At 40.0% G+C, this 27,479-nt stretch overlaps 1 protein-coding gene and 1 long non-coding RNA gene across 7 annotated transcripts in view; one reads left to right on the forward strand and one right to left on the reverse strand.

Moving 5' to 3' along the window:
• CEP135 (centrosomal protein 135) overlaps window positions 1-24,927 on the forward strand; it is a 37,284-nt gene extending 12,357 nt beyond the window's left edge. For 2 of the 5 annotated variants that reach the window (XM_079989988.1, XM_079989985.1), the window contains exons 10-26: window positions 651-801; window positions 1,822-2,015; window positions 6,755-6,898; window positions 8,039-8,182; window positions 9,749-9,814; window positions 10,538-10,689; window positions 11,302-11,417; window positions 13,193-13,347; window positions 14,406-14,461; window positions 15,266-15,434; window positions 16,214-16,324; window positions 18,073-18,258; window positions 18,604-18,813; window positions 20,289-20,491; window positions 21,523-21,627; window positions 23,029-23,166; window positions 24,181-24,927. In XM_079989988.1, coding sequence (XP_079846114.1) covers window positions 651-801; window positions 1,822-2,015; window positions 6,755-6,898; window positions 8,039-8,182; window positions 9,749-9,814; window positions 10,538-10,689; window positions 11,302-11,417; window positions 13,193-13,347; window positions 14,406-14,461; window positions 15,266-15,434; window positions 16,214-16,324; window positions 18,073-18,258; window positions 18,604-18,813; window positions 20,289-20,491; window positions 21,523-21,627; window positions 23,029-23,166; window positions 24,181-24,229 — 2,349 coding nt within the window. In that variant the 3' untranslated portion in view covers window positions 24,230-24,927. The other 3 variants (XM_079989986.1, XM_079989984.1, XM_079989987.1) reach the window with 3 other exon arrangements.
• On the reverse strand, window positions 20-13,829 carry LOC307223771. 2 transcript variants are annotated; one of them, XR_013842262.1, is made up of 4 exons: window positions 13,440-13,829; window positions 7,175-7,344; window positions 1,527-1,841; window positions 20-190 (listed from the first exon to the last, which is right to left on the reverse strand). It is a non-coding gene; the product is annotated as an uncharacterized lncRNA (long non-coding RNA). The 2 variants fall into 2 exon arrangements; XR_013842263.1 differs by lacking the exon at window positions 20-190 and having other exon boundaries at window positions 815-1,841.
• Window positions 24,928-27,479: the final 2,552 nt, after the last annotated feature.

A 27,479-nucleotide genomic window follows, 5' to 3' on the forward strand; every position in this document is an offset into this window, starting at 1 on the left:
ACAATTTTAAAGTGGAATAAGTTTATTTAACTCAATGCATTTTTAATACTTGGATACTTAGGCTGAATATAATGTGTGTGCTAAAGACATTTGTTTAACAGAACAAGAAAGGAAAGCATTAGTAGTAGCAGTATTTTGATAGCTGTGCTGCTTTTCTACATCTTGACAAACAGCTGATAATGCACAAGTTCTAGAGAAGAAAAGAGAAAATAAGTGATATCCTTTATTGGATGTGTTTTGGTAGAACAGTATTCTTGTTTTCAGATTAGATTAAACTCTGCTGCAAACAGAACAAAAAACTAACTACTGTGTTTTGAAAATCACACTTATATTAATGATAGTTTGCACAATCCAGTCAGTTAAGCATGTTAAGTCACATGATTTCAACAGGAAACATGTAGAATTTGATAAAGCAATTCTCTGCTTTTCCCAAACCTGGAATTTTAAAAATACATTGTTTGCACTTTCCCATTACTGGAGACATTCTTTCACTATGCCACATTTTGCTATTATAACTTGTCTGGAAGATGACTAGAATTTAGATTTATGCATCATGTGTAAGTAGAAATACCTAAGTCAATGAAATATTGTTTTACAAACTCTATATTTATTGTACTATCCTATTTTGAAAAATACACATTTGACTTTAGGAGTTATCTACATATCGGCGAGAAAAAGACAGGCTGACCGAAGAACTCTATGGAAAAACTGATGAAAAACAAAATCTTGAGGTGTTGTTAAACCAGGTTCAACTAGAGAACCATAGACTGGCCAAAAAACTTGAAAACCTTGAAATAATAGGTATGTATTTTAAGAGATCTGGTGGATCATGTTGTCAGATTCCTGTACCTAAGACAAGATAGCCCTGAAATCCACAGCATAGTACCTGCACCTACCAAGCATTTACCAAGATGTTCCCTGGGTCCCTGACAGCTCACTACTTGGAGTTGCTCAGGCCCCTATCCACCCCATTGCTGCCATAGCAACAATGTGGCCCAATTGGAAGTCTTCCTGCAGACTCCAACCCAACAGGAAAAAAAACAGGCAGGGCAAAAGCTGGGATATCCACAAGTGATGTCATGGAAGGCAATGTGCCTTATGGAATACTCTTTTCTATTGTTCTGAAATTTTGCTTTTCTTTGGGATTTTACTTTTCCTCTTCTCCCCTTTACTTTTGCTATTCGTTTGTTCCCTCTCAGCCTTATCCTGGGTGGGGGGCTCTGATGGTGATGAAGGAAGTAGCAGTGCTGGGAAGGGGCCAAGAGGAACGGAGTGACAAAGATGGGGTGGGGAGAGGCAGGAAACAGTTTGCCTTCTGTGAAATGGGTGTCTTGTGCTAGGCTCACCACCACTGCAGCCATTCTGTTGTAGTGCCTATGAAAATTGTTCAGAAAGGTTGGGGACCACTGTGATAGACTGTATTTAAATGCTGGGGGAAATCCACTAAATATAACAGAACTTTTAACATATACAACTTACTTCGCTGGTGAGTTACCTACACATTTTTTAAACCAGAATTTGCCTACCTTTAGGTGAGCCCAATTTTTCTTTTCCTTTCTTCATCATCGAGGGTAAAACCTGTTTCCTTGCTATTGTCCACTCTTAAAAGATTGGACGGCCTCTTAAAATAGTAATTTTTAAAATGCATTCTTCCTCCTTTAGTCCATATTTTCTTGAGGATAGATGAATGCGGTTCTGTCTGCCTTTGCTCCTTCTAGCATCTTCATTGTATATCTTCAACCATGTACTGGTTTTCTTTAAACTGACCACCTCTGGTATATGCTAACTTCATTCATGCTTGTTGGTTATTTTCTCATGCAGATCGGGAGCTTGTTGTAGAACTAGAGAAAATGAGATTAGAAGGCGGTATAGCACTTGGGGACAAATCACCTTCTCGTCTGGATGCATTTGTAAAAACTATAGAAGAAGACAGGGACTACTATAAGCGTGAACTAGAGTGTCTCCAAAAGATAATTAAACAAAGATCTAGCCCATTACGCAAGTCACCAGAAAAGGTAATAATTTTTTTGTTAAATATATTATAATGCCTAGTAACCTTCATGCTACTAGTAGCATGGCGTCCAACATGCTACTGGGGAAGAGCGGAGGGCAAGTACAAGTAGATCCAGAGCTGATGAAGCGGCTGGGCCAAAGCCGAAAGGACGCTCAGTTGCGGATATGCCTGGAAGCGAAAGGAAAGTCCAATGCTGTAAAGAAAAATATTGCATAGGAACCTGGAATGTAAGAACCATGAACATGGGTAAGTTGGAGGTGGTCAAAAATGAGATGGCAAGAATAAATATTGACATCCTGGGCATCAGTGAACTAAAATGGACGGGAATGGGTGAATTCAGTTCGGATGACCATCATATCTACTACTGTGGGCAAGAAACCCGTAAAAGAAATGGAGTGGCCCTCATAGTCAACAAAAGAGTGGCAAAAGCTGTACTGGGATGCAATCTCAAAAATGATAGAATGATCTCGATACGAATCCAAGGCAGACCTTTTAACATCACAGTAATCCAAGTTTATGCACCAACTACTGGTGCTGAAGAAACTGAAATTGACCAATTCTATGAAGACTTACAACACCTTATAGAAGTGACACCAAAGAAGGATGTTCTTCTCATTATAGGGGATTGGAATGCTAAAGTAGGGAGTCAAGAGATAAAAGGAACAACTGGCAAGTTTGGCCTTGGAGATCAAAACGAAGCAGGGCAAAGGCTAATAGAGTTCTGTCAAGAGAACAAGCTGGTCATCACAAACACGCTTTTCCAACAACACAAGAGACGACTCTACACATGGACATCACCAGATGGGCAGCATCGAAATCAGATTGATTATATTCTCTGCAGCCAAAGATGGAGAAGCTCTATACAGTCAGCAAAAACAAGACCTGGAGCTGACTGTGGCTCAGATCATCAGCTTCTTATAGCAAAATTCAAGCTTAAACTGAAGAAAGTAGGAAAAACCACTGGGCCGGTAAGATACAATCTAAGTCAAATCCCTTATGAATACACAGTGGAAGTGAGGAACAGGTTTAAGGATTTAGATTTGGTGGACAGAGTGCCTGAAGAACTATGGATGGAGGCTCGTAACATTATACAGGAGGCAGCAACGAAAACCATCCCAATGAAAAGGAAATGCAAGAAAGCAAAGTGGCTGTCCAATGAGGCCTTACAAATAGCGGGGGAGAGAAGGCAAGCAAAATGCAAGGGAGATCGTGAAACATACAGGAAATTGAATGCAGATTTCCAAAGAATAGCAAGGAGAGACAAGAAGACATTCTTAAACAAGCAATGCAAAGAAATAGAGGAAAGCAATAGAATGGGAAGAACCAGAGATCTGTTCAAGAAAATTGGAGATATGAAAGGAACATTTCGTACAAAGATTTCCATAATAAAGGACAAAAGTGGAAAGGACCTAACTGAAGCAGAAGACATCAATAAGAGGTGGCAAGAATACACAGAGGAATTATACCAGAAAGAAACGGATGTCTCATATACCCCAGGTAGTGTGGTTGCTGACCTTGAGCCAGACATCCTGGAGAGTGAAGTCAAATGGGCCTTAGAAAGCACTGCAAATAACAAGGCCAGTGGAAGTGATGGTATTCCAGCTGAACTATTTAAAATTTTAAAAGATGATGCTGTTAAGGTGCTACACTCAATATGCCAGCAAGTTTGGAAAACTCAGCAGTGGCCAGAAGATTGGAGAAGATCAGTCTACATCCCAATCCCAAAGAAGGGCAGTGCCAAAGAATGCTCCAACTATCGCACAATTGCACTAATTTCTCACGCTAGCAAGGTTATGCTTAAAATTCTACAAGGAAGGCTCAAGCAGTATGTGGACCGAGAACTCCCAGAAGTGCAAGCTGGATTTAGAAGAGGCAGAGGAACCAGAGACCAAATTGCAAACATGCGCTGGATTATGGAGAAAGCTAGAGAGTTCCAGAAAGACATCTACTTCTGCTTCATTGACTATGCAAAAGCCTTTGACTGTGTCGACCATGGCAAACTATGGCAAGTTCTTAAAGAAATGGGAGTGCCTGATCACCTCATCTGTCTCCTGAGAAATCTCTATGTGGGACAAGAAGCTACAGTTAGAACTGGATATGGAACAACTGACTGGTTCAAAATTGGGAAAGGAGTACGACAAGGCTGCATTTTGTCTCCCTGCTTAATTAACTTATATGCAGAATTCATCATGCGAAAGGCTGGGCTGGATGAATCCCTAGCCGGAATTAAGATTGCCGGAAGAAATATCAACAACCTCAGATATGCAGATGACACAACCTTGATGGCAGAAAGTGAGGAGGAATTAAAGAACCTTTTATTGAGGGTGAAAGAGGAGAGTGCAAAATATGGTCTGAAGCTCAACATCAAAAAAACGAAAATCATGGCTACTGGTCCCATCACCTCCTGGCAAATAGAAGGGGAAGAAATGGAGGCAGTGAGAGATTTTACTTTCTTGGGCTCCATGATCACTGCAGATGGTGACAGCAGCCACGAAATTAAAAGACGCCTGCTTCTTGGGAGAAGGGCAATGACAGGCCTAGACAGCATCTTGAGAAGTAGAGACATCACCTTGCCAACAAAGGTCCGTATAGTTAAAGCTATGGTTTTCCCAGTAGTGATGTATGGAAGTGAGAGCTGGACCATAAAGAAGGCTGATCGCCGAAGAATTGATGCTTTTGAATTATGGTGCTGGAGGAGACTCTTGAGAGTCCCATGGACTGCAAGAAGATCAAACCTCTCCATTCTGAAGGAAATCAGCCCTGAGTGCTCACTGGAAGGACAGATTGTGAAGCTGAGGCTCCAGTACTTTGGCCACCTCATGAGAAGAGAAGACTCCCTGGAGAAGACCCTGATGTTGGGAAAGATGGAGGGCACGAGGAGAAGGGGGCGACAGAGGACGAGATGGTTGGATAGTGTTTTCGAGGTTACCAGCATGGGTCTGACCAGGCTGCGGGGGGCAGTGGAGGACAGGAGTGCCTGGCGTTCTCTGGTCCATGGGGTCACGAAGAGTCGGACACGACTAAACGACTAAACAACAACAACCTTCATATGGTGCCCCAGTTTACAACTGCTGTACTACTCAGATGTGACTGCAAGTAGTAAAGAGGAGGCATTTCTCAAGTAGGCAGACTGGTTGACTGAATTCATACTGTTTTAGTAAGGGAAGACAATGTTTTCCAATACAAGTGCAGACCCCAGCAGCTTTTCAAAATATTTGTAAAACTTTTTAGCAAACCTGAACCACTTCATATTCAATGTATTCTTCAAAGAATATGGGGTCACTTAACTATTTGTGTTTCATTTCCCCGCTTGACTCCTGTTTTTCAATTTTTAAAAAAGTTTGCGTTACAAAGCTATCTGTCTAGTTTACCAATGTGAATGGAAAAGAGAAACTGTCAAATACCTTCATTAACTGGGATCCATTCTATTCCCAGAAAATTCTCAGAATATGGTATAGAAAATTGCATATTTGAAATGCTGTTTTTTCCTGTTTAGACCACTTCAGAAGTCCTGGAATAGCCCCCCCCCCTGCTTTGTAATATTTCCCCCCTCTACATTCATCTTTTTGCAAATATAAAACAAATAACCCCAAACCCAAAACATTGCAAAGTGTTTCTGTGCAGTTGGACTTCAGGAATGAACTTTGCCATCAGTTGTAAATCCAGCTTGGAGCATGTTTATACTTATAGTGCAAATTTGTGACAATGCTTTCTGATTTGCATTCTTGAAAGTCCCTATTAGGCCACTGGGGATATATCTTATATTATTTACTATGAGTTCAATATTTCACCTAAGCATTTTGTTTGTTTGTTTGTTTGTTTTTGTTTTACTTTCTCTTCTGCTGTATCTTTCATGGCTTCCAGATAGCCCAGTGAAGAATTTAAGTAAACATTGTATCTCAGTAGATTTGGTGCTTGAGATGTGTTTTTGAAACGTAGTGTCAATACAGTGTATTTTTATGTTAAACAAGTTATTTTTAAATCAAATCAATTTTACTTCCTGCTGGGTCTTTAAAGGTGTCTGTTGGGCTTTAATAGCAATTTGATACTGTCCAAAAAATGGAGCGTTAGGGTTAAATATGAGGCAGTACAGTGGTACCTCGGATTAAGAACTTAATTCGTTCCGGAGGTCTGTTCTTAACCTGAAACTGTACTTAACCTGAAGCACCACTTTAGCTAATGGGGCCTCCTGCTGCTGCTGCACCACTGGAGCACAATTTCTGTTCTCATCCTGAAGCAAAGTTCTTAACCCGAGGTACTATTTCTGGGTTAGCGGAGTGTGTAACCTGAAGCGTATGTAACCCGAGGTACCACTGTATGATGATATTGCTATTCAGTAGTATTATAATACCCTGTGTATATTTACTCAGAAGTACATTCCACTTAATTCAGTAGGATTTTTTTCCTTAGTTAAACACGCGTAGCACTACAGCCTAAAATGCAAATGTTCCTCATGGCCAGGGCTCACATAGACCCGCTCTTATAATGCTAAGCTGTTTATGAAGCCTGGAATGATCATCTGAACTCAGCCATAGTTTGAGGTATAAACCTGTCATCAGACATATCTGTCTTAATTACTTCAGTATAATTTAAGTAAGAATAATTTAACCCAGAATTTCAGCGCTGATTAATTACATCAGTAGCACCTGTCAGTAACAGTGCAGTATCTGCCAGATAACTAGTAATATAGTTTTTAATGTGTAATTTTCCTCTCCTTCCCCCCCCCCTTTTTTTTGACAGAATGGTGATCTAAGATTGGTTACTCGAGAAAGAGATGAGCTACAGTCTATGCTAGAAAGATTTGAAAAGCACATGATAGAAATTCAATCTAATGTCAAACTCTTAACTGCAGAAAGAGACAAACTAAGCATTCTTTATGAACGGGTAAGTCCAGATTAATAGGTGGGGCCACTGACTGTCAGGACATAACCTGTATAATGGAGCCGAGATTTGCAGGAGCAAGAAAGAAGCAACAGGTATAATCCTGTCATCAGACATATCTGTCTTAATTACATCAGTATAATTTAAGTAAGAATAATTTAACCCAGGATTTCAGTGCTGATTATTTACATCAGTAGCACCTGTCAATAATCATCTAAATACTCTTCAAAAGAGAATTGGACAAAATCATGGTGGATAAGGCTATTAGTGGCTATTAACCAGGATGGCTATGTTCTGCCTCCATAGCCAGAGGCAGTAGGCTTCTGAATACCTCTTGGAAACTGCAGGAGGGGAGAGTGCTCTTGTCCTCACGTCCTGCTTGCAGGCTTCCCACGTGCATCTGGTTTGCCACTGTGAGAATAGGATGCAGTAATTGTTGCAGAGCCAGGCTTAGACATGGAAGTAACAGGAAGAGGAATGTATGCAGATTAAAGGACAGGTAATAGATTTGGGATGCGGGTGGCGCTGTGGGTAAAAGCCTCAGCGCCTAGGGCTTGCCGATCGAAAGGTCGGCGGTTCGAATCCCCGCGGCGGGGTGCGCTCCCGCTGCTCGGTCCCAGCGCCTGCCAACCTAGCAGTTCGAAAGCACCTCCGGGTGCAAGTAGATAAATAGGGACCGCTTACCAGCGGGAAGGTAAACGGCGTTTCCGTGTGCGGCTCTGGCTCGCCAGAGCAGCGATGTCACGCTGGCCACGTGACCCGGAAGTGTCTCCGGACAGCGCTGGCCCCCGGCCTCTTGAGTGAGATGGGCGCACAACCCCAGAGTCTGTCAAGACTGGCCCATACGGGCAGGGGTACCTTTACCTTTACCTTTACAATAGATTTATGCTGTTGAGATAATCTCTTAGCCTGCACCAGATGCATAGCTATCATTGAACTGGGTAAGAATGTCCTCTGGCTGGGCAGGCGGCATGGTACAAATCAAATTCCTCATATACTTGGCAGTGTTTTATTTGTTCTCCATCTTGTTTCTTTCACCCACCATCTTAATGCCTTTCTTTCTTCCATGCATGATCTGATACCTTGCATATATATTCATTTTATTTATCCACTTTTAAAATGTTTGTTTTTTTACTTGTTAAGTCTCAAGATGAGTTAAACCGTCTACGGAGAGAAACAAAAACTTCTTTAATGACACAAAGTTATGCAGAAGAGGAGCGGAACATTGCAATGTCCGATTTCAGAAGAGTGGTGGCAGAGAAAGAAGGACTAAGAGAGAAGTTAAAGGTCATCATTTTACAAATAATGCTTTTTTGTAATGTTTCAAGCTTGCTATAACTTTGGGCTACTTTGTTACCTCACAAAAGTCGCTACTCCCCATGGATGGTGCAATTAAACGGGACAGTCAAGTCACTGATTTCAGCCAAAGCCATTCAAAAATTTCTAAGGCACGTTTTTATCTTATGAACTGCCTTGAGATCTTGTGATAGAGTGGTATATGAATCTTAATAATAATAATAATAATAATAATAATAATAATAAATAATAAATAATTTAGAGCATCAGGGTTTTTTTGGGGGGGGGGCAGGCTACAGATGAAGTCAATAAGCTGCTGTCTTGCACATAATACTTCTAGTGTTCTGGACCCATATATGCAGTGCTTTTTTCTGGGAGGATGCAGGGGTACGCATACCCCTAAACATTTTGTGAACCTTTATACTTTTGTCCATTTACTGTATTTATTTTTCCCAACTTGAACTATAAAATGGTGGTTTTCCTGAGTCAAAATGAGAGTACCCCTAAACATTTTTTAAGAAAAAAAAAGCACTGCTTCTATTGTTGTCAATATTAACATTGCATGAGTATCCATGTGAGCTGCTATGGAACCAGCAGTAGAGTCATCAGGAGCAGAGGAGAGGCTTCAACAACTGACACCCGGACTCTGCTCCCAAGGAATTCTTTATCAGTCAAACCTGCAGGAAACAAATGGAGGCAGGGTGGAGTCAGTCAAAAGCAGCAGTTCAGCTTGAAAGGGATATCCCGCCCCTGCCACTCTGCACCCATTTTGGAGTGAAGAGCCTCTGATTGTGAGGTGGGGGCAGGTGACATTGCCAGAGTGAGAGTCTGGTATATAGGTGTAATTGTTAGCAGGTTCCTGGTGATTGGTGGCAGGACACCAAGAAGAGGTCAGAGGGAGAAGAGTGGGAGTTATTGGATGCTGAAGGGGCAACAGGATTTAGTGAAAAGGGGAGCCTATGACAGGGAACAGTTCCAACTCAGAGGCTGAAGGGGGGGGGGCAAGAGGCTACAGAAGACTACAGGGAGCCTGCCTCTCCTACTGTGACAAGCTCCCCTCCACCCTTGTCTCCAAGGACATGCAAAATGCTGTGTAGAGTGGAACAGAGATTAGAGATGACTAGATGCAGTTTGAGGCTGCTTGGGAAACATCCAGCAGAGGAGGAGCTTTAGAGGAGGTTGAAGGTGGGGACATTCAGTCCTGGCAGCTGCTCTATAGGGGCAGGACTTGCTGGGAAGTGTTGCTGAGTTGTATACCATTTCTTTGAAAAAGGAGTTAACTTCTCTGATAAATTCTGCTTCTTGCTTGTTGGCATGATTTTTGACTCCAGCCCTGACATAAACCCATGTGCCCTGCCTTCTGTCTCTGTTCTTCCTGCCTCACCTTTCCACATAGCACATATATTAGCCAAGTTCAGTGTTCTAAAGGCATAGAGAGTAGGTGCAGTTTTCTTTATGTCTCCTAATTCCCATGCTCCCTAGATGATCAGATGCTCAAAGGTTAATCAGACAATTAAACAATGCCCTCTGATGAGTTGTTTTTCTTTGTTTCATAAGGTCCATCAGGATGAAAAATCAAAGTTAGAACAGGAAATATCAGACTTGGAAAACACTGTTCACAGGGTAAGTGATTTAAATACTTGTTGGCATCAGAATTTATTAATGCGTAGTGATGGAATGTCATTGTTTGTGTGTTGACCATTCAAATTATGATTGAGACTATGGCTTTTGTCCGTTTACTTCTCACAATCATTTGCAAGACCAGGTTTGCAATAGACACCATGTGAACTTTTAGCAATTCCTTTTCATATTCCTGATGGCAGCTCCATTACTGTGAGCTTTACTGCCGTTACATTGCGCCTTAACATCTAAAAGATTTTGGTGGAGTTCACTAATGAGGGGATGCTTATCAAATTTGCAGATGTCACCAAACTGGGAGGGGTAGTTCATACCTCAGAAGATTGAATCAGAATTCAAGATTACCTTAACAGATTGGAGAACTGGGCCAAAACTAAAAAATGGAACAGACTACCTTAGAGGGTGATGGACTCTTTCATTAGAGGTTTTTAAGCAGAGGTTGGATGGCCACATTGTCAGGGACTTTTTAGCTGTGGTTTCTGCGCTGAAGGGGGTTGGACTAGTTTACCCTTGCGGTCCCTTCAACACTACGATTCTAAGGAGTTTAAGATTACAGCGTAGTTTTGCAGTTTTTATTGAATTTGAGTGAACTGGTCTTTATTAGGATTTTGCTTAGCTTTTTAAATACTTAATTCCCCCCCCCCCCAATAAAAATGCTGCTCTTAGCAGATTCAGAAAATAATATTTGTGTGTTGTTTTCTGCTGCAGTTGGAGACTGAACATCTTGATCAAATAACTACTATTTCATTGTTAAAAAACAAAATAGTCTGCTTAGAAGATGAATCAAATATTAAGTCTCATCAGCTGTCTCAGTTGTCTGAAGATGCTTCACAATTTAAAACAGAAATAAACTCCCTTCAGTAAGTTCAGCCGTGTATTTAGTATCTTATTGGTGCCTTGCTCAAATCTATTAATTTATGTCATTTTACAGGAAATCTTTGCATCAATTGTCAGGCCCTAAATAGAGATGCAGGCTCCATAATTGCCTGAAAGTCATATTGGAAGCTGTGTTCCTTAATTCAAAATAATATGCGGACATTCCAGTTGCTCAGTAATGATGAAAATATGCTTGAAGACAATTTAGTATTACTTAACACATCCTAGGGTTCAGTCCAGTTATTTCATTAAACAAGAGGTTTGGGCTGTGCTTTGGTTCGAATTAAGCCCCAAATTGTGTCCAATTTCAGGAGATAAAAGATTGGATTCTTTAAAAGTATAATGTTCAGTGGCTCTGCATTTCTAGCTGATATATCCTGATGCATGGTTTTAGTTTTCTGAGGCTATTTTTTAAAAGCTTTAAAAGGCACAGTTGCTAATTGCTGTTTTTAAGCTCATTGGAAAGTGTCATTCCCTTTGCTGTATAATTCTGTGCTTTGCAGTGTTTTCAGGTTGTGCTTATCATATTCTAACTTATTCACATTTAAAAACCTGCACCTGTTTCCCCCCCTCCAAAATGGATATCAATTCTGCAGACTACTAAATGAACAGATACAAAAGTCTTTAGATGAAGTGCAGCATCAGTTGGCTCTTAAAGATGATGAACTTCATTTGGCTCAAGAAGAAATTGTATTGCTAGAAGAAAAAACAGGTGAATGCTGTTTTATTTCTTAGAGTGAAAAATTTACGGCTTAACCACTTAATCTGAAAAGTCAAGAGATTGAGACTAGTTTAACTCTTGGCACAGAACAGTGGCGGCATCTGCTTTTCCTCTTCTCAAGCGGTCAACAACTGTCAAATGTAGGATTGAATTTGGTCCCCCGCTATTGCTTCCCACTTTTCTAGTGTTGAACTGCTAACGGGGTATAGAACAGAAGCAGCAAACCTATTTAAACCATTGGGCCAGGTCTTTATCTCTCCACATCCCACAGGTTAACTTAGACAGGTGGATGTGTATGCCAGCCTGTCAGTCATCTGACATCAGGTGACTTCTTTGCCAATGCCTTCCCCACAGAGAACATGTGGAATAAGAAGCACTCAGCTAATGAGCAGAGATTCAATCCTGCTCTGCAGGGGTCTGAATGGGATTTACCCCTATGGGGAACTGGCAGGTGCTGCAGCCAATGCAGACTTCAACCCAGCCTATTAGCTGCTGTCACCCAGTGATGTCACCTTATCGACCGGTGGGCATGGTTTGGGGGAAATGGCCTCATAGGCCCAATTGCACACCCTGGTATGCCAACATTGGCCCATGAACTGGAGATTCCTCACCCCTAAATTTAGAAGTAGGGAAAGAAACATGGGCGTGAAAGAAGGGGTCCTCTTGTGCTTTTCCCATCCTTCTCAGCCATTCTTCATTTGGCAATGAAGAAACAGAGGGAGGAGAATGTGAGAAGGAGCTGAGAACTTGAGAGGGGAACCAGAGGACTGCAAGCAAGAACATTTCCCTGTTATTTCTTGTTCATGCAAATACCTCCCATGCTGATTTTCATAACTCAGAGGGTGGTGGAAGACATTGCAGAGAAGCCCACTTATTGCATATACCCTCTGGCAGGGTTCTAGTTTTTCAAAGCCATCAAAGAGCAAGGGACTAGCTTTAAAAGACCTTTGTTGGCAGGCGTTTGTAGTGGGGTGAATTTGCCCAACATTCTTCCTTCACTTCCATCGACAATAACTTAGCAGTAAAGATTTCCCAATCATTAAAGTCTAGAACAAGGTGCCACAAACAGAGCAAAAAAGGTACCTCATACCTAAATGTAAGTTGTCTGATGATATTTGCCAAGTTGTGCATTTCCACTTGCACAGCCAGACTCTGCTTTACACACACCCATACACACACTGGTGTAGCCCTTTGGGTGTCCCAAACTCTCAGGGTGATCATCAGGTGATCCCTAACTCTCCAGAACAGATATTGTTGGGTGAGGAGTCAGAGATAAGGCGGCAGGCAGAAGGAAAAGTTCCATTACATGAGTGAATGTCTGCTCACACAACATTAGCTGTCATCTTTAAGCTCTACATCAATAGATCCCTAAACTTTTTGCCCCATGGACTGCTTGAAAATTACTAAGAGTCTTTGCTAACTGCTTTATTATTTTTCTGCCTTTTGTATCAATTGTAATGTGCTGTTCTAGATGCTGTATGGTTTTTTTCACTGCATTTTATTGCTGCTTTTATTTCTCATAAATTATATTTTATTCTATTCCATAGATTCCTATTGTAGTACAATAAAATACAAAAGAAGATATAAAAGAAGCAATTAAAATATAATTGAAATAAACGTGGCTTTTCATTGCAATGAACATACTGTTTGCCATCTCCAACCACAAATCCACAGACATGCTGAAGCCCCCCTGAATGTAGTCTGCAGACCACATTTTGGGAGCTCCTGCTCTTCATAATTTAAACAGTATTTATTTATAATTTCAGGTAAATTCAGTAATAAGCACCATGCACAGGATGAGACCATCAGTGTGCTCAGAAGTACAATTAATGTCTTGGCTAAGGAAAAAGACAGCCTCCAGGAAAGTATAGATGAAAAGACAGAAAGAGTTGCTTATCTAGATGACAATTTAGCCAATAAGGTATGTACACGGGGCATGAAATAGACACATCAGGGGGACACATGGGCTGGAGTTGGGAGGAGCAGATATTGTACTAGCAGATTTCTGCTTACCTGACTTTTGATCCAGGTCAGCACTTGTAAGTCTTGAATGGTGCATACTGATAAAAGACAACAAAAGAATTATGAACTCAAGAAAATTAGTAACTGTCAACAGCTTCCTTAAAACATAATAAAAAATCAAACTGTAGATTAAAGATTAAAAAATGAGTAGGGGAAAAATTATTTATAGTCTTAAGTTTCAGCGGAATCACCAAAAACAGCAGCCCTATAAGTGCTTCTGAAGAGATCACAATCTAATGAATACAAAGAGGCTTGAATTAATAGATGAGTATTTAGTAATAAAAATTATAAAATGAAACTGCTGCCAAGATTCTTTCAGCTTTACCTTCTCTACGTATTTCTTTCCTTCCTTCTCCCCCAGCTTTCTGACTCCTGGCATGAAGTAGTTGCTGATTTCATTTTAGGCAAGAGAGAGTAGGGGAAAGGAAAAGCACTTTGAAGTAAATGTGAAAAGGGGAGGGGTTGTGCAACAGGTTTTCCACCTCTGCTGTCCAGTTTCTCTGTGTCTTACTGTCAGAATCATGTGCTGTCAGCATTGTGAAAAGAAATTGTGAGCTTAGGATGGTTACAAGAGGCCACATATTTTCCTGGGAAGGTATGTGGTATACCAGTAACCTTACACTTCGGTCCCTTCAGGCCATAAGTAGCGATGGCCAAAAGAAAAATGGAGTACAAAGAAAAATGGCGTGCAAAGGAAAATAAATAAATAAATATGCAAATGAATATTGAATATCATTGACCATTAGTAAGCTGAAGGTACCCAACAATTTAGCTTCAGCCACCCTTAAATATTAAACTACAAGAGACTGCTAGTGAATCACTGATAACAGTACTGTATTATGCTGTATATTTGTTACATCCGTATTTCACTTGTTGATCATACCTATTAGTATGGCTGATGTAAATTATAGGATAAGATAAAACCAATAATCTTTGCCATCATGTTTCTTTCTATAGGAAAAAACTATCCTCAATTTGCGACAAACTCTTACTCAGTTAGAGTCGTCCTTAGAGTAAGTAATAGTAATGAAAATTATTACTTTTGACTCTGAAATTTCATCTTATAGCAATCAAAGTATTTTAATAAGCTAATATACTTATAATTGAACCTTTGCACGTGAAGAAGATGGTTCCTCTGAAGAAGGCTAAAATATGGCTATTTGGGGGAGGGGGGAAACCTAAGGCAATTACAATTATCCTAATTCGGCACTTACAGATGTCCTTTAAGGTGGAATTCTGTGCACCTTACCTGAGAATCAGTGGAGGGCTGTTTTTTTGCTCAGGAGCATGACAAAATATTTCCAAGGAGGAAAATGTAATGCTCCCTGATCTTTTCCACAGCCAACCAATGATAATAATTGATGGTGCCTTGCCAATACTCAAATGCTACAAAGGAATTCAGTATAGCAACTGAGTATTTGCAGGGTAAGTAGAAGAACAGCAAACTAATATTATGCAAAGCAAACTGCAATTTGAACATCTGAGCCAAGTCTTGGCTTACTATATGGTTAAAACAAACTATAGCTTGGTGGTACTTCTGAATTATTATTATTATGTGGCCCATGTTACCAATCATAGTGCTGTGCCAGAATTTCAGACATAATGCTTGGCGATCAAGTTGCTAATAAAGAAATGTGAGAAGCCCATGTAGACTGCAAAGATGGAATTGTACAATAATGTTATCATTACTATCTAATGTAAAGTTAAAAACACTTGAGATGATTCATCTTAGTTACTGGAATGTAGTTGTTACGTAGATTTATATAATGCAAAAAGATAAATTCTGTTTAAGGTTTTCCAAATCCCCCATTTGCTAGCCAATTAAAGGATGCCTTAAGTGGTAAAGACCGAGAACTAGCCAGTATCCGTCGCCAGATCGAGGCAGCACATTCTGAGCTTGGTGAAGTCAGCAGGGTGAAAGAAATGGCCTTGAAAGAGAACAGAAGATTACAGGATGATCTATCCACAATGGCCAGAGAAAACCAGGTACAATAGTTCATAAAGATACATGTCACAATTGCTTTAAATAATGTTTGGGTGCCTGAAATTACGTTTGATGTGATTTGTAGCTCTTGGGTAATTTTAATTGGTGCGTTTGTTAAGAGTGGCAGCATTACATTCAAATTGTATATTTTTTACTTTGGGGGGTGCTGATTTAAATGTGACACTAGATATGTATAAAGCATTTATGGATTATGTGCAACCAACCTACCTCATATTTAAACTAGATCACTGGTGCATACACCTGGAGGATTAACATGATGTAGACATCTGTATACTAATGCCATGTATGTAGGAACTGCCAAACCCTGCTTAAATGTGATGCTATCCACTTGGAATGCCATCTGTCCAGATTTTCTACCCTGGAACTGTGTTTCTTGACATGTTTTCTTCGGATTACATTTAGCTGTAAAAAGTGTGAGATTTTAAAATAGCCATCAAGTGATTGTTCAAACAACATTAAGTTAGAATCTAGCCATTATTGGGCAACTTCTCCCTTTAGGGCTTTTTTCATTTTAGACTGCAGATGGGGGACTTGCATGATAGGATGCTCCTTTATTTAAAAGCAAAACATAGAAAACTAGTGTTTCCCTGATCTCTTAAGTTCTGTGTATAGGGAATTTCTTTTCTATGCAGAAGTACATATATAAACCCCCACCTGAAGCCTGAAGTCTGGTACAGCTCAGGCACAGGGTTACCAAATGAGAGCTAGCCTTATTTTATTTGCATGTAATATTATTTGTAATGGTTTATCATCTAAATAGGCAATCTCATCTGAACTGGAAGCAGCATTACGTGATAAAGAAGAAATGAAAATTAGAGTTCATAATTACATAACAGAAGTCTCCAGGTTTGAAAGTTTAATGGCCTCAAAGGTGAGGAAGTGCATTTGGAAGTTCCCATGAATATTTTATTAATCAGGTGTATCATGTTTTAAAAGTTAAGATCAGGCATGGCCTAGCATCAACCCACAAGCGGAGTGCTGCAGAGGTGGAGATGGCTGGAAACTATTAAAACTAAACATGAAATAAACATTCAGCTTATACATTCCAAAAGTGACAATTTGGCTTCAGGTACAGATTTCGATATTAATACTGTTTGATATAGCCTAACAGTTGTATGTACTGCCAGCACAATGCCTGCATTCAAACATAATGCTAAACCAGGGGTCTCTAACCTTTTTGGGCCCATCGGCATACTTGCAAATCAGAGCAACTGTTGTGGACACCACGCATACATACATACACACCAACCAAGCACTCACTCCAACCTCTTTTATTGGCTACAACAGAAGTTGCAGCCCTGGGTAGGGCTTTTGCATTTAGAAGCTGCATCTCAAGACCTGACTGGGCAGGCAATACAGCAGCATATTAGGTTTTGTAGCCAGGGACTTCCTGCTTTCTTTCAGCAGCTGACATGCACACTACAGTCGAACCTCTACTTACCACCGCCTCTTGTTACGGTTGTTTCAAGCCACGGCCACGGCAAACCCGGAAGTAACCGGTGGGTTTGCTGCTGTTCGCACATGCTCAGCAATCACCGTTCGCACATGCGCAGAAGTAGGCAGTCACCGCCTGCATACAACGGTGCCTCTCCCAGCGACCCATTTCGACCTCTGGACAGACCTCTGGAATGGATTATGGTCGCAAATAGAAATTCCACTGTACTGAGTATTGGAGCCCTAGCTTTCAAGCCCAGTGCAAAGGGCTGGAGTCATGCCCACTTTCAGGTTGTTAAATTGAAGCCAGTAACAGACTCTGTGTGTATTCAGTGTGATTGCAATTAACACAGTCCATGAAAATGAAAACCTATCGTGTAATGTAGCACAGCATTGTTCTTAAAATTCTGCTTGTGAAAGGTATTTAAAATGATTTAAAAATCAAAATCTGCATGCAGTTTCTTACTTGCAAACAACAACAACAACAACTTATACCCTGCCCATCTGGTTATGTTTCCCCCACCACTCTGGGTGGCTCCCAACAGAATATTAATATCAATTTAAAAAGTGATAAAACATCCATCCTTAAAACTGAGCAACATGAGTTCTTCTGAAAGGGAATCTTTCTGTATCTCATATTCTGAATCAGCAGATAGCTTTTTATGTTCAGTTAGACTGAGAAGGAGTTTGGGGTTTCTGTGTGTTCTGCTTTAAAGATCTATTAACACCAAACTTCCAAAATGCTTTTAAAACTTACACACATGGTGGAGCTACAGGTTTTATGTGTGCATACATTTGGATCATAGCAAAAGACCATTCCTGCCCCCCTTAGTCCTTGAAAATTTATAAAACAGACAGAGCATAAAATATGACACCCTTCTTATGTGTAATCATCAGAATTTGTATCAACTTGTAAAAGCAACATCCACTTTAAATTCTTTGAGATTCCAACTCAAGGACTCAGCCTCACTGTAAACAAAGATCCGGATGTAAAAAAATATGATTTATTTAAGAGGAAGGAGAGAAGTGGGAGTTGGGGTGCAAGTAAAATATGGAGAAGAGCGCAAGTTCAGGGTCAACCTCTTCTACCATGTGTAGTGAAGCAGTGTGATGATTTCTTGTGGGTAGAAAGCATCTGATACAGTGATTCATTGCTCAATGGTATATATTTCTGCTTTGAACTAGGAAAGGGAAAACAAGGAGCTGTTGGAAAAGTTCCAGATGCTCTATAGCCAAGCTGAAAGCTGGGAAGTAAAGGCCCATCAAGCTGAGGGGCAAAGCAGCTCTGTACGACTGGAACTCCTTTCTGTTGATACTGAGAGAAGACATCTTAGAGAGAGAGCGGAACTACTGGAAAAAGAAATTCAGGAGGTAATTACTGACACTAGCTGAACTTTATTACCTAGTCCCTTTTCCTAATGTGCTTTCTTAATCATACGCCTTTGCATTAATTGGAGATTTCTGCAGAGGACAAGGTGTGTTAATTAATAATTCGTTTCAGCTCATGGGAACACTAATTTCAGAGCTATTTCTGTTCTCGCATGTTAGGGCTTTTAAATGATTAGTGTATTTTGGAGGAGGGCAACGAGTTGGTGGGGGTTGTTTTCTTAATATTAACTCAGTAATCAAGAGAGCTTGAATTTTGGTTAGCATGCTGTGAGATGGACTGTCACATGCCTGCATGTAATAATAGAGTTGCATTTGTCTTTCCCTTAGCATATCATTGCCCACCAAGCTTATGAATCACAGATCTCTTCAATGGCAAAAAGTATGGCCAAACTAGAGGAGAGTCTCAAACGTGAAAAAGAAGAAAAGTCTTCCATTTCTGTTGATGTGGTTTCTGTTAGAGAGCTGTGTGCCAAACTGGAGTCCAGCAAAGAAAGTCTCTCCCGACAGTTAACATCCAAATCTATGGAGTTTGAGAGGGTAAGAGGAAGAACTTAGCTCTCAGCACAACACATCTAAATAAGTTCAATACTTAATATAGCTGGTCAAATGTGACTCTAAAATGTAAACCCAAGGATTTGAATCCTAAGATTGTTCACTTGAGAAAGTGCAAGTAAGGAAAGTTTCCCTTCCACTCCTCTGCAGCAAGCCGTGGCTGTTGAAATGCCTCTTCAGAGGGTGGAGGAAGAGCTCTTGAGCAATGGGCATGGGAGGCTACTGTGGGGATGAGGAAGTGGGAAACATTCCACAAACTTCCATGTGTTCACTGAGCTCAGGTCCAAGACCAAATCTGAGCAATTACGCCTTCCCCTGCAGTGCCTTACATAATATCCCACATTTCACAGAGGCAAGGACACGAGTCTTCTTTTATGTGAACTTCCTCAAATTAAGAAATATTGACTTGAATCTTAAGATACCGTATTTTTCGCCCTATAGGACGCACTTTTTCCCCTCCAAAAATGAAGGGGAAATGTGTGTGCGTCCTATGGGGCGAATGCAGGCTCCTTGGCTTCAGCGATAGCAACGCGAAGCCTGCTCCGGAGGCTTCGTGTTGCTTTCGCTGAAGCCAGGAGAGTCTGCTCTTTGAGGCTGGCGGTGGGGGAGTGCAGCCCTTCCCCCATCGCCAGCCCCAGAGGATGGGGGGCAGCGGGAAGGCGAGCGACGCCTTCGTGCTGCTCCCCGACCCCACTTTGAGCTGCGCGCTCTTTAAAGGCTGTGCAGCTCTTGGGGGCTTTTCCCCAAGGAGGGAGAAGGGACAGACTGGCGGAGTCCTCCCTCCTGTGGGCTTTTGCGGGAGGTGGGGGAATTCCTCCACCTCCCGCAAAAGCAGGGAGAAAGTCTTGGAGTAGCGCACAGGCTGCGTGCAGCCTGTCCGCTGCTCCCAGAGCTGCGGGGGGGGGATCACATTTTTTCCCTTGATCCCCCCCCCCCCTGAAAACTAGGTGCGTCCTATGGGCCGGTGCGCCTTATAGGGCGAAAAATACGGTAAGTTAAAAGTGAGAGACAGGCGAGTTGTAATGTTTAATCAGGGTAAATTCAATCCCACTTCAAACCATGGTGATGCATATTGGTTTATACTTAACCATGGTTAAATATTCAGATACTGGCTGAATTAATGGTTTAGGTGTCTTCCCATTGAGCAAGATCTGAAGCAAAGAACAAATCTGGACTACATATTTCAATTAAGGGTTTGGACAGCATGTTAAGCCAAACAGCTTAGCCCAAAGAGGAACAAAGCAGGTGCAATAGGGAGCCAACACTTTTGTTTGGTCTTGGTAAGCTATAAATTGATTTAATGTGACATGGAAACAAGGCCATTACTACCTAAACCTGTTGAAGGAACATAAAGTTAAGCATCTGCATAGAATTTGCCTATATGAAAGGATGCCAATGAATAAGATCTTTAATATTTAACCTGAAAATCTTAATTAGAATGAATTGTTTTTATGTTCTAGGTGATATCAGAATGTGAAGATGCAAGAGCAGAAACAGAACTGTTAAAAAAGCAATTGTCCAGTGAGCGGCTTACAATACAGAACTTGGAAACACTCTTGTCTACCAGCAGAGACAAAGATTTTCAGAATCATTTGATAACCCATGAGAAAGATTCAGAAATACAGCTACTTAAGGACAAGTTAACACTCTCGGAGAGTAAATTGTATGTTTGTAAAGTGCAGAACAACTATTCTTACAACATTTTAAAGCTACTGTTTATAACTTCATGCAAAGATACCTGGCCTCATGAGAAACCTAGCTGTATATATAAAAAACCATTTTCACCTGATAAAATCCTAAATTTCTAACACCATTCTGCACAAACTATATAACTTAGTTGCTGGAAACTCTAAGTCTTAATTATTTTTGTCTCAGCCCTCGGTCCTCCTAGACTTGCGCCCAAAGATAATGGCATTTACTTGGAATTAAGGGTAGCATCATATTTTCTTTTAACAGTGATTTTGTAGTACTGTCTCACTGCACATCCATTCATAGGGTCAGATGTTGACTTCAGCCATGGTAAATAAAAGGAACTAGTGAAACTGCCTTAGAGACTGATTCATGCGAACACGAGTGCTAAATTCCCTCTAGATCAGGGGTGTCCAACAGGTCGATCGCGGGGTATCCCTGGAACCCCAATTCCCCCTGAAAGCTCAACAACTTTGGCTCATCCTCCCGCAAAAAACACTCAACAACTTTGATGGGTAGATCACTGCCAGTTTTTTTGATAGTGGGAGTAGATCACAGTTTCTTGGAAGTTGGACACCCCTGCTCTAGATGTTTGGGGTACGCAGTGCAGTCCCATGTAGCCCTGGGTTTCTGATTCACATTCTGATTCCTCACACTTGAAATCTCAAAAGATATGGAAGGAATTAGCAGCATGAGCAAATGTTGTGAGCGTGTCTTAAGTTCCATATTGAGCTGACTCTGCCTCCAAGCATAATACTTTAACTGGACTGACCTTGATAAGAATCTCCCCCAATAATAGTTACAAACTTGCAGTTAAGAAATATCTTCATTGTGTGTGTCTGCATTTGTGTGTACACATTTGTATGTCTGCGTATATGGGTTTTTTTGTTTTTGTTTCTTGCTCCTTGTTTATCTGCCTTGTTGCCGCTATTTTTAAAGTTCCTATAAGATGCCATCTGTAACTGTGCAATTGTTAAGAACTTTCTTTGTTTGCAACATTTTTAGAACGAGCGTTAATAGGGAAGTTTCAATAACTCGAAATAAACTTGCACAGCTGCAGGCTGATTATGATATTGTAAAAAGGCAGCTGACAACAGAACGATTTGAAAGGTAAGTGAATTTGCTTTATAAACGTGCCCAGTGTCACAAATCCTATGTTTTTAAGAGAAGAAATATAAAATTACTATGTATACTATTCTGCAGAAAATATTTAATATTACAGCTGACTAAAAATCTGATTACAGAATTATGAGTGGAATCCAATAAGTTCTCTGAATGCTGTTTTTTCCAACACAAATTTACTTTTAAAAGGCAACTGAAGGTGGCCCTGTTTAGGGAAGTTTTTAACGTTTGATGCTGTATTGTTTTCAATATTTGGTTGGAAGCCGCCCAGAGTGGCTGGGGAAACCCAGCCAGATGGGCAGGGTATAAATAAATTATTATTATTATTATTTATCATCCGCTAATGGAGGAAGTGGACAGGAAGCAGGAGAAATCTCTAGAGCAATTTTTTGGGAATGCTGGGAGCTGCAGGGGAAGGGAGAATAAGCAAAAATCTTCCCTTCATTAATTGACACTTTCCACTGGATCAAAAGGCCTTGCACTTGCAACTCTGTCCTCTTACCTAGCACTGAGGCTCAAGAGACCACAATTCCCTTTGTAATTTTGCCCATTATTTTGAAAACATTTAATTTGCCCCTTGTTTTATTAGCTATTTAGTCACATTTTACTGTTCCTTTTGGTGGTGGGAGTCCTTAAAACAATAGGAAAAATTGTGGCAAATTCTGCAGTGTCCTCTCAAAATTCACAAATGAAAGGTAAATAAAAAATAAGTTGGTGTGTTCCTGTAATATAGAAAATAAAACATGGGCTAATCTAGCCAAAGTTAAAACATTTTAACCCCATTGTTCAAACTTCTCCCATTGAAAAGAAAACAGTATTTTGTTTTGTCTGGATCATGCTCCATGTTTTTTGGTTTTTTCATTTACTTTGCTGTTTTCTGTAATGTTATTTTATTTTTGGCATGTTATCCTAAGTTAGATTTGCACATACATAAACCTTTCAGAACCAAACACAAAGCAAATAAATACATACCAAGATCCACCTCCTATGTGGAAACAGTGGGAAAGTAATTATTGACAAAGAAATTCTTTTTTTTTTTTTCCAGCTCCCATGTCTAGAATAGATGACTAAATAGGGGCAATAAACTCCCTTTTGCTCACCACCTCTGAACATATTAATGAACAGGTTCCTTTTGGGATGGAAGATAAATAAATAAATGTGAAGTTTGGAAAGTTGTCCTTGGGTTCTGGGTGAACGAGGAAAGAGGGAATCTGAGCAAATTCTGCTCCATGCCTTATGCTCTCTCACTGACAGTGCTTTTTCTTCTTTTTGTATAGAACTGTGGCTTATTATTATTACTATTATTAGCTCTCTGTATAGCTCCAACTTGCTTCCAATGTGGTAAAATGCATGGAGATATGCTCACAATTTCTTATTTTTACTTAACAGGGAGCGTGCCATTCAAGAGATGCGTCGACATGGTCTCTCTACCACTTCGCTACGTGCCTCATCCCCACTTAGTTCAACTTTTAAAACTTCACATTCTCCAGAAAGAACAGCTGCAGTGGTAACAGAACAAGCAGACAAGTATGCCATTGAATAGATTGGATGTTTACTTTTTTGACATGTTATTCGTTTTCCTAATATGAAATGTAAAATGAAATGTCAGAACAGGTCTGCAGTTAGCATTTTTCCAAGAGTAAGTTACAGATTGACAACAGTAAACCTTTGCTCTGTGGCCCCTCCGTATGAATGTAATGGCGGGGGGGGGGGGGATTCTTTGATGCAAGGAGCTGCTTTGTCTTTTGGGTAGCTAGGGTAACTAAAATTATACCAGTGTATATTATTAATAGTTTTTATTATAGTGCAGTCTGACTTGAAGTACTGAGTAACAGATTCCGCAGAAAATAATATTAAATTATCATGTCTTAAATGGACAGTATAGTGCCAATGTAATATAATAACTGTAATCTTTTCCTTCTCAGAGGTGTGGGCTTCAAGGATTAATCAATTACTTTAAAAGAAGAACAATAATAGAAGTTTTAACATGTTTGGACTCGTTGTCAACACTGACATGAACTCTACCTCCTAAACATTGTTAAATCATTTAAAACCTTGAGAAAAATGAATGTTTTTAATGTGTGATCAACCCTTGGAACATTCTTTTACGACACAATATTTCTTAAATATGTGGATGAGCTTTGTCTTTAGGTTACGACCAAAGTGTGTGAATGTAAATCTCATTTTCAAATGCAAGCTTTTTACTACAAAACCAAGTGAAGGCAGCTGGTCATGAAGAGCCTTTTAGGCTACCATTTATTTGCTCTTTTGTTTACACCCCACTAATTTTATATAACCTGCAAGTCTTAAATAATGTTCAATTTAACCTAGCATTGTCTATAAACTTAACAAAAATAGCAGATCAAGGATTCATATACTTCTTTATCACTCCTCGGAGCTGAGCCTGTATTTTGAATATCACTGTAATTTTGCTCTTATAAAAAACAATTACAATTACTTGCATTAAGTTATCATGTTAGTAATAATGCAATATATATGCTTATCTTGGATCTGTCAACACTCTTCTTTCTTTTTTTAAAGTTCAGTGATAAAGTTTGAGGAGTTGCCACAGCTGAGCTCCAGCTTTTAATGGCGTAAAATAAGGCAGGTTAGTTTAGAAAAACTATTAGGTAAGTGAAATAAGAATCTTATTGCAAAAAGACTGATAAACTTGAAGTTATTGTCACAATAATGTCATATTATATTAGCAGGTTCTGGAATATGTTTCTTACAGTCAGCTTTATATGTGTTGACTGTGTATCATCTCTGTCCACTAACCTTTTCAGAGCATAGAAGCATACATTAAGCACAGAGCTACCTCTGCCCACAACTCATTCATTTTTTCTAGTTTTGTTTCGTTTTAAAGAAAGAAATCTTAATTATGGGACCTCCATAATATGCAAAGCTGATCTGTTTGTGTTTCAGTGTGAATAGAATTCTAGATTAAGGGTATATCTGAATTGTCTCTTTCCAGTATATTAATCTTGTTTAACACACTTCTGCTGTAACATATGTACTTAATGGTATAATACACAGTAATAATATACTGTCTAATGTGAAGGAACTTCAGTTTTCCAAGCATAATTGCAGACTGATTTAAAACTTTTCTTCAAAAGCACATATTTTCCAGTTTCCATTATAGAAACTGCTATGAAGAAGAGAAAAGGAATATGACATACGACAAAAACGGAAGCCCCAAATCCTGAAGTTGGCTGTGTCTAGGTTGCTTTTAATAAAACTGTGAAAGCATATTGTTTTAATAAATAAAATATATATTAACTGGAATAATAGTCTCAGAAGAAATACTGTGTTAAATTTCAGGATGACCATATATTGTTTTTAAGGCATTGACAGTTCATTAGTATGGTACGTTTTCATACCTTCACATCATTCACAGTGAAAGTGGTAACAGATAACACACACACAAATTGTGGACATGTTCTTAATATGCCATGAAATGTGATCTTTTTGAACATTTCCTTTGACTTTTCAAACCAGCATTAGTACTTGATGAAAACTCAGCTGACAAGTGGCTTTAGGTTCAAAACTACTACTAAAAAAAAAAAAAAAAAAGAACAAATCCCTTGGGAAGATATTTTGGTTTTTAATATATATGTGTGTATTATAAAACTTAATAAATCATGAATAAGATATTTGACCAGTTCAAATGTAATAGGAAACCATGGTTTCCTGCAAGATGCATAAGCCTATTAAGCCTCAGGTTCATGTGTTCCCCTTTAACAGATGAGGTTGGAAGCATGTAACCCAACTTTGGATGTAACTAGTTTTAAAACTCTTTAATTAGTTCAAACAAACTAGAATCAGACTGGATCCTAGAGTTTAAAGAAACCTCATCATAACCATGAAAATGGAGAGAGGTGAGGGAAAACACATGAGCCCCGGGGTTCGACAGGGCTGCTGCACATTTCCTGTTGCATTTGAAATGGGCCGTTGTGAATTTTGCTGCTGAAAAACAACTTTTTATTCCATATGCTGCCTTTTTTATGTGAAACACCACAGTCGTGAAGGAGTGAAACGGTGGTTTCTGCCATTCTGCTTTTAAAAACTACTTTGAAGATATGATGTTATCTTACAAAATAAGGACAGGATAATAATAATGTCTGCTGTAAAGCAATGCAAATAAAAGCATCTAAAATGTGTCTCTGGTTTTAAAGAAGTGTTGGGAGCTCAAGGTAGCCTCCTAATGGATGAACCATTTTGTTTATTTTTAGAAAAATATTAGACATGAATATCAAGCACTACATTGTGAATAAATTAAAAAACAATTCTCCTGGCCCATGCAAAAACGTCACTGTACTTTGAACAAAAACTTCCCTATTCTCTGTGTGTAAGTTTATGCAACAATCCATCTAGGGACATACCTATACAGGCATGTTTTGCACGTCATGGTAAGCCAAATTATGCCTTATCAAGAACAGAACTTTGTTTTTCCCTGGTCTTTTTAAACTCCTGTGCAGTTCTAAAGCTTAGCCATGGTTTGGCTTAGGATGTCATCAGAGCATGGGCTCCTAGTTAAGCAGTCTCCTCTCCACACTAACCAAAAGTTGTAGCCAAGGTATGCAGTGTGTGATTAGCACACTGAGAGAGCTTAACCACAAGTCCAGCTTCAGGTGGCATGCTAAGGCAAATCTTGGCTTAGCTCACCACTGTGCAAGAGTAAAAATACATGTTTGTTTACGGACTGGGCAGGAGCAAAGAAACTCTTTGTGTGGTCCCAGTATAAACCACAGTTTGGCTTCATGTGATAGGAGCATGGAAGCTGCCTTATAGGTTCCTCTAGCTCACTGACTGGCAGTGGTCCTTCCCAGCCATACCTGGACATTGTACACGGGACCTTCTGCATGCGCATGGTGATGACGTGCAGAAAAGGCCATAGAAACTGCCTTCAGTGTGCACTTTCATACCTCGGTGTGGAAACTACACAACAAATGCACTGTGCATACTGTACTGTTGTGTCATTACAAAACCCCTACCTATGATGCTCCTCCGGTTTTTCTGTAGTGTGTACCAGTTCCGTGGCAGATGAACTGATCTGGAAGGTATTCTCTGTGGGTAGGAAGTCTGAATCAGGATAGGCAAAACTGAGAAGCATTGTTTTGACTTTGCAACTCAACCTGTAGTTTGACTGACTAGAAATAGCTCAAAATCTATGATTAAGTCTAGTGATCAATACACCAGGTTTCTTTCACCTTTTTTGTATTTTTATTAAAGATTTTCTTGATTTACAGAAGTATGTGTAATGTCTCTCTCTTGTATTTTTATCATGTAACATTTTTACAAATCGATTTCTCCATGGTGTACTTCTAAGATCAGTCATAAAATAGTTAAAATAAAGAGGCAATGCCAGCCTAATGAGTCTGTAGATGGGTTCTATCTAGTTAACTCTCATCAGCTGCAGCCAGTGTATTCAAGGGTCAGGGATGATGGGAGCTGTAATCTAACAACACCTGGAGGTCCACAGGTGAGCCAGCTTTGTGTGATTCAGGTGTTTTAAGCCCACTTTGCCAACTAGACTTTAAACTCTCCATACAGACCATGGGACTAGAGAGCACACACCAGAGAAACCAGTCGACATGGGTACGGTATGTCCATTTAGCAATATGCAGGTAGCCTAGTGAGACTAAATGCCAGCTTATTTTATGGGATATTTGAGGAAGCACCTGATCCATAGAAATTTAACAATGCCCCTTATTTCAGAAAGCCCTACCTCCCTTTTGTGCGGGGGGGGGACGCCCTGAAACAAGCATTGCGGTTCCACGAAGGTGGATCACATGCGGGAATCGACCAACGCTCAAGTAGCCCCCTTGATCTATTATTAG

This window comes from Podarcis cretensis (assembly GCF_951804945.1).
Source record: "Podarcis cretensis genome assembly, chromosome: 9".
In the NCBI taxonomy this organism is placed as follows: domain Eukaryota; kingdom Metazoa; phylum Chordata; class Lepidosauria; order Squamata; family Lacertidae; genus Podarcis; species Podarcis cretensis.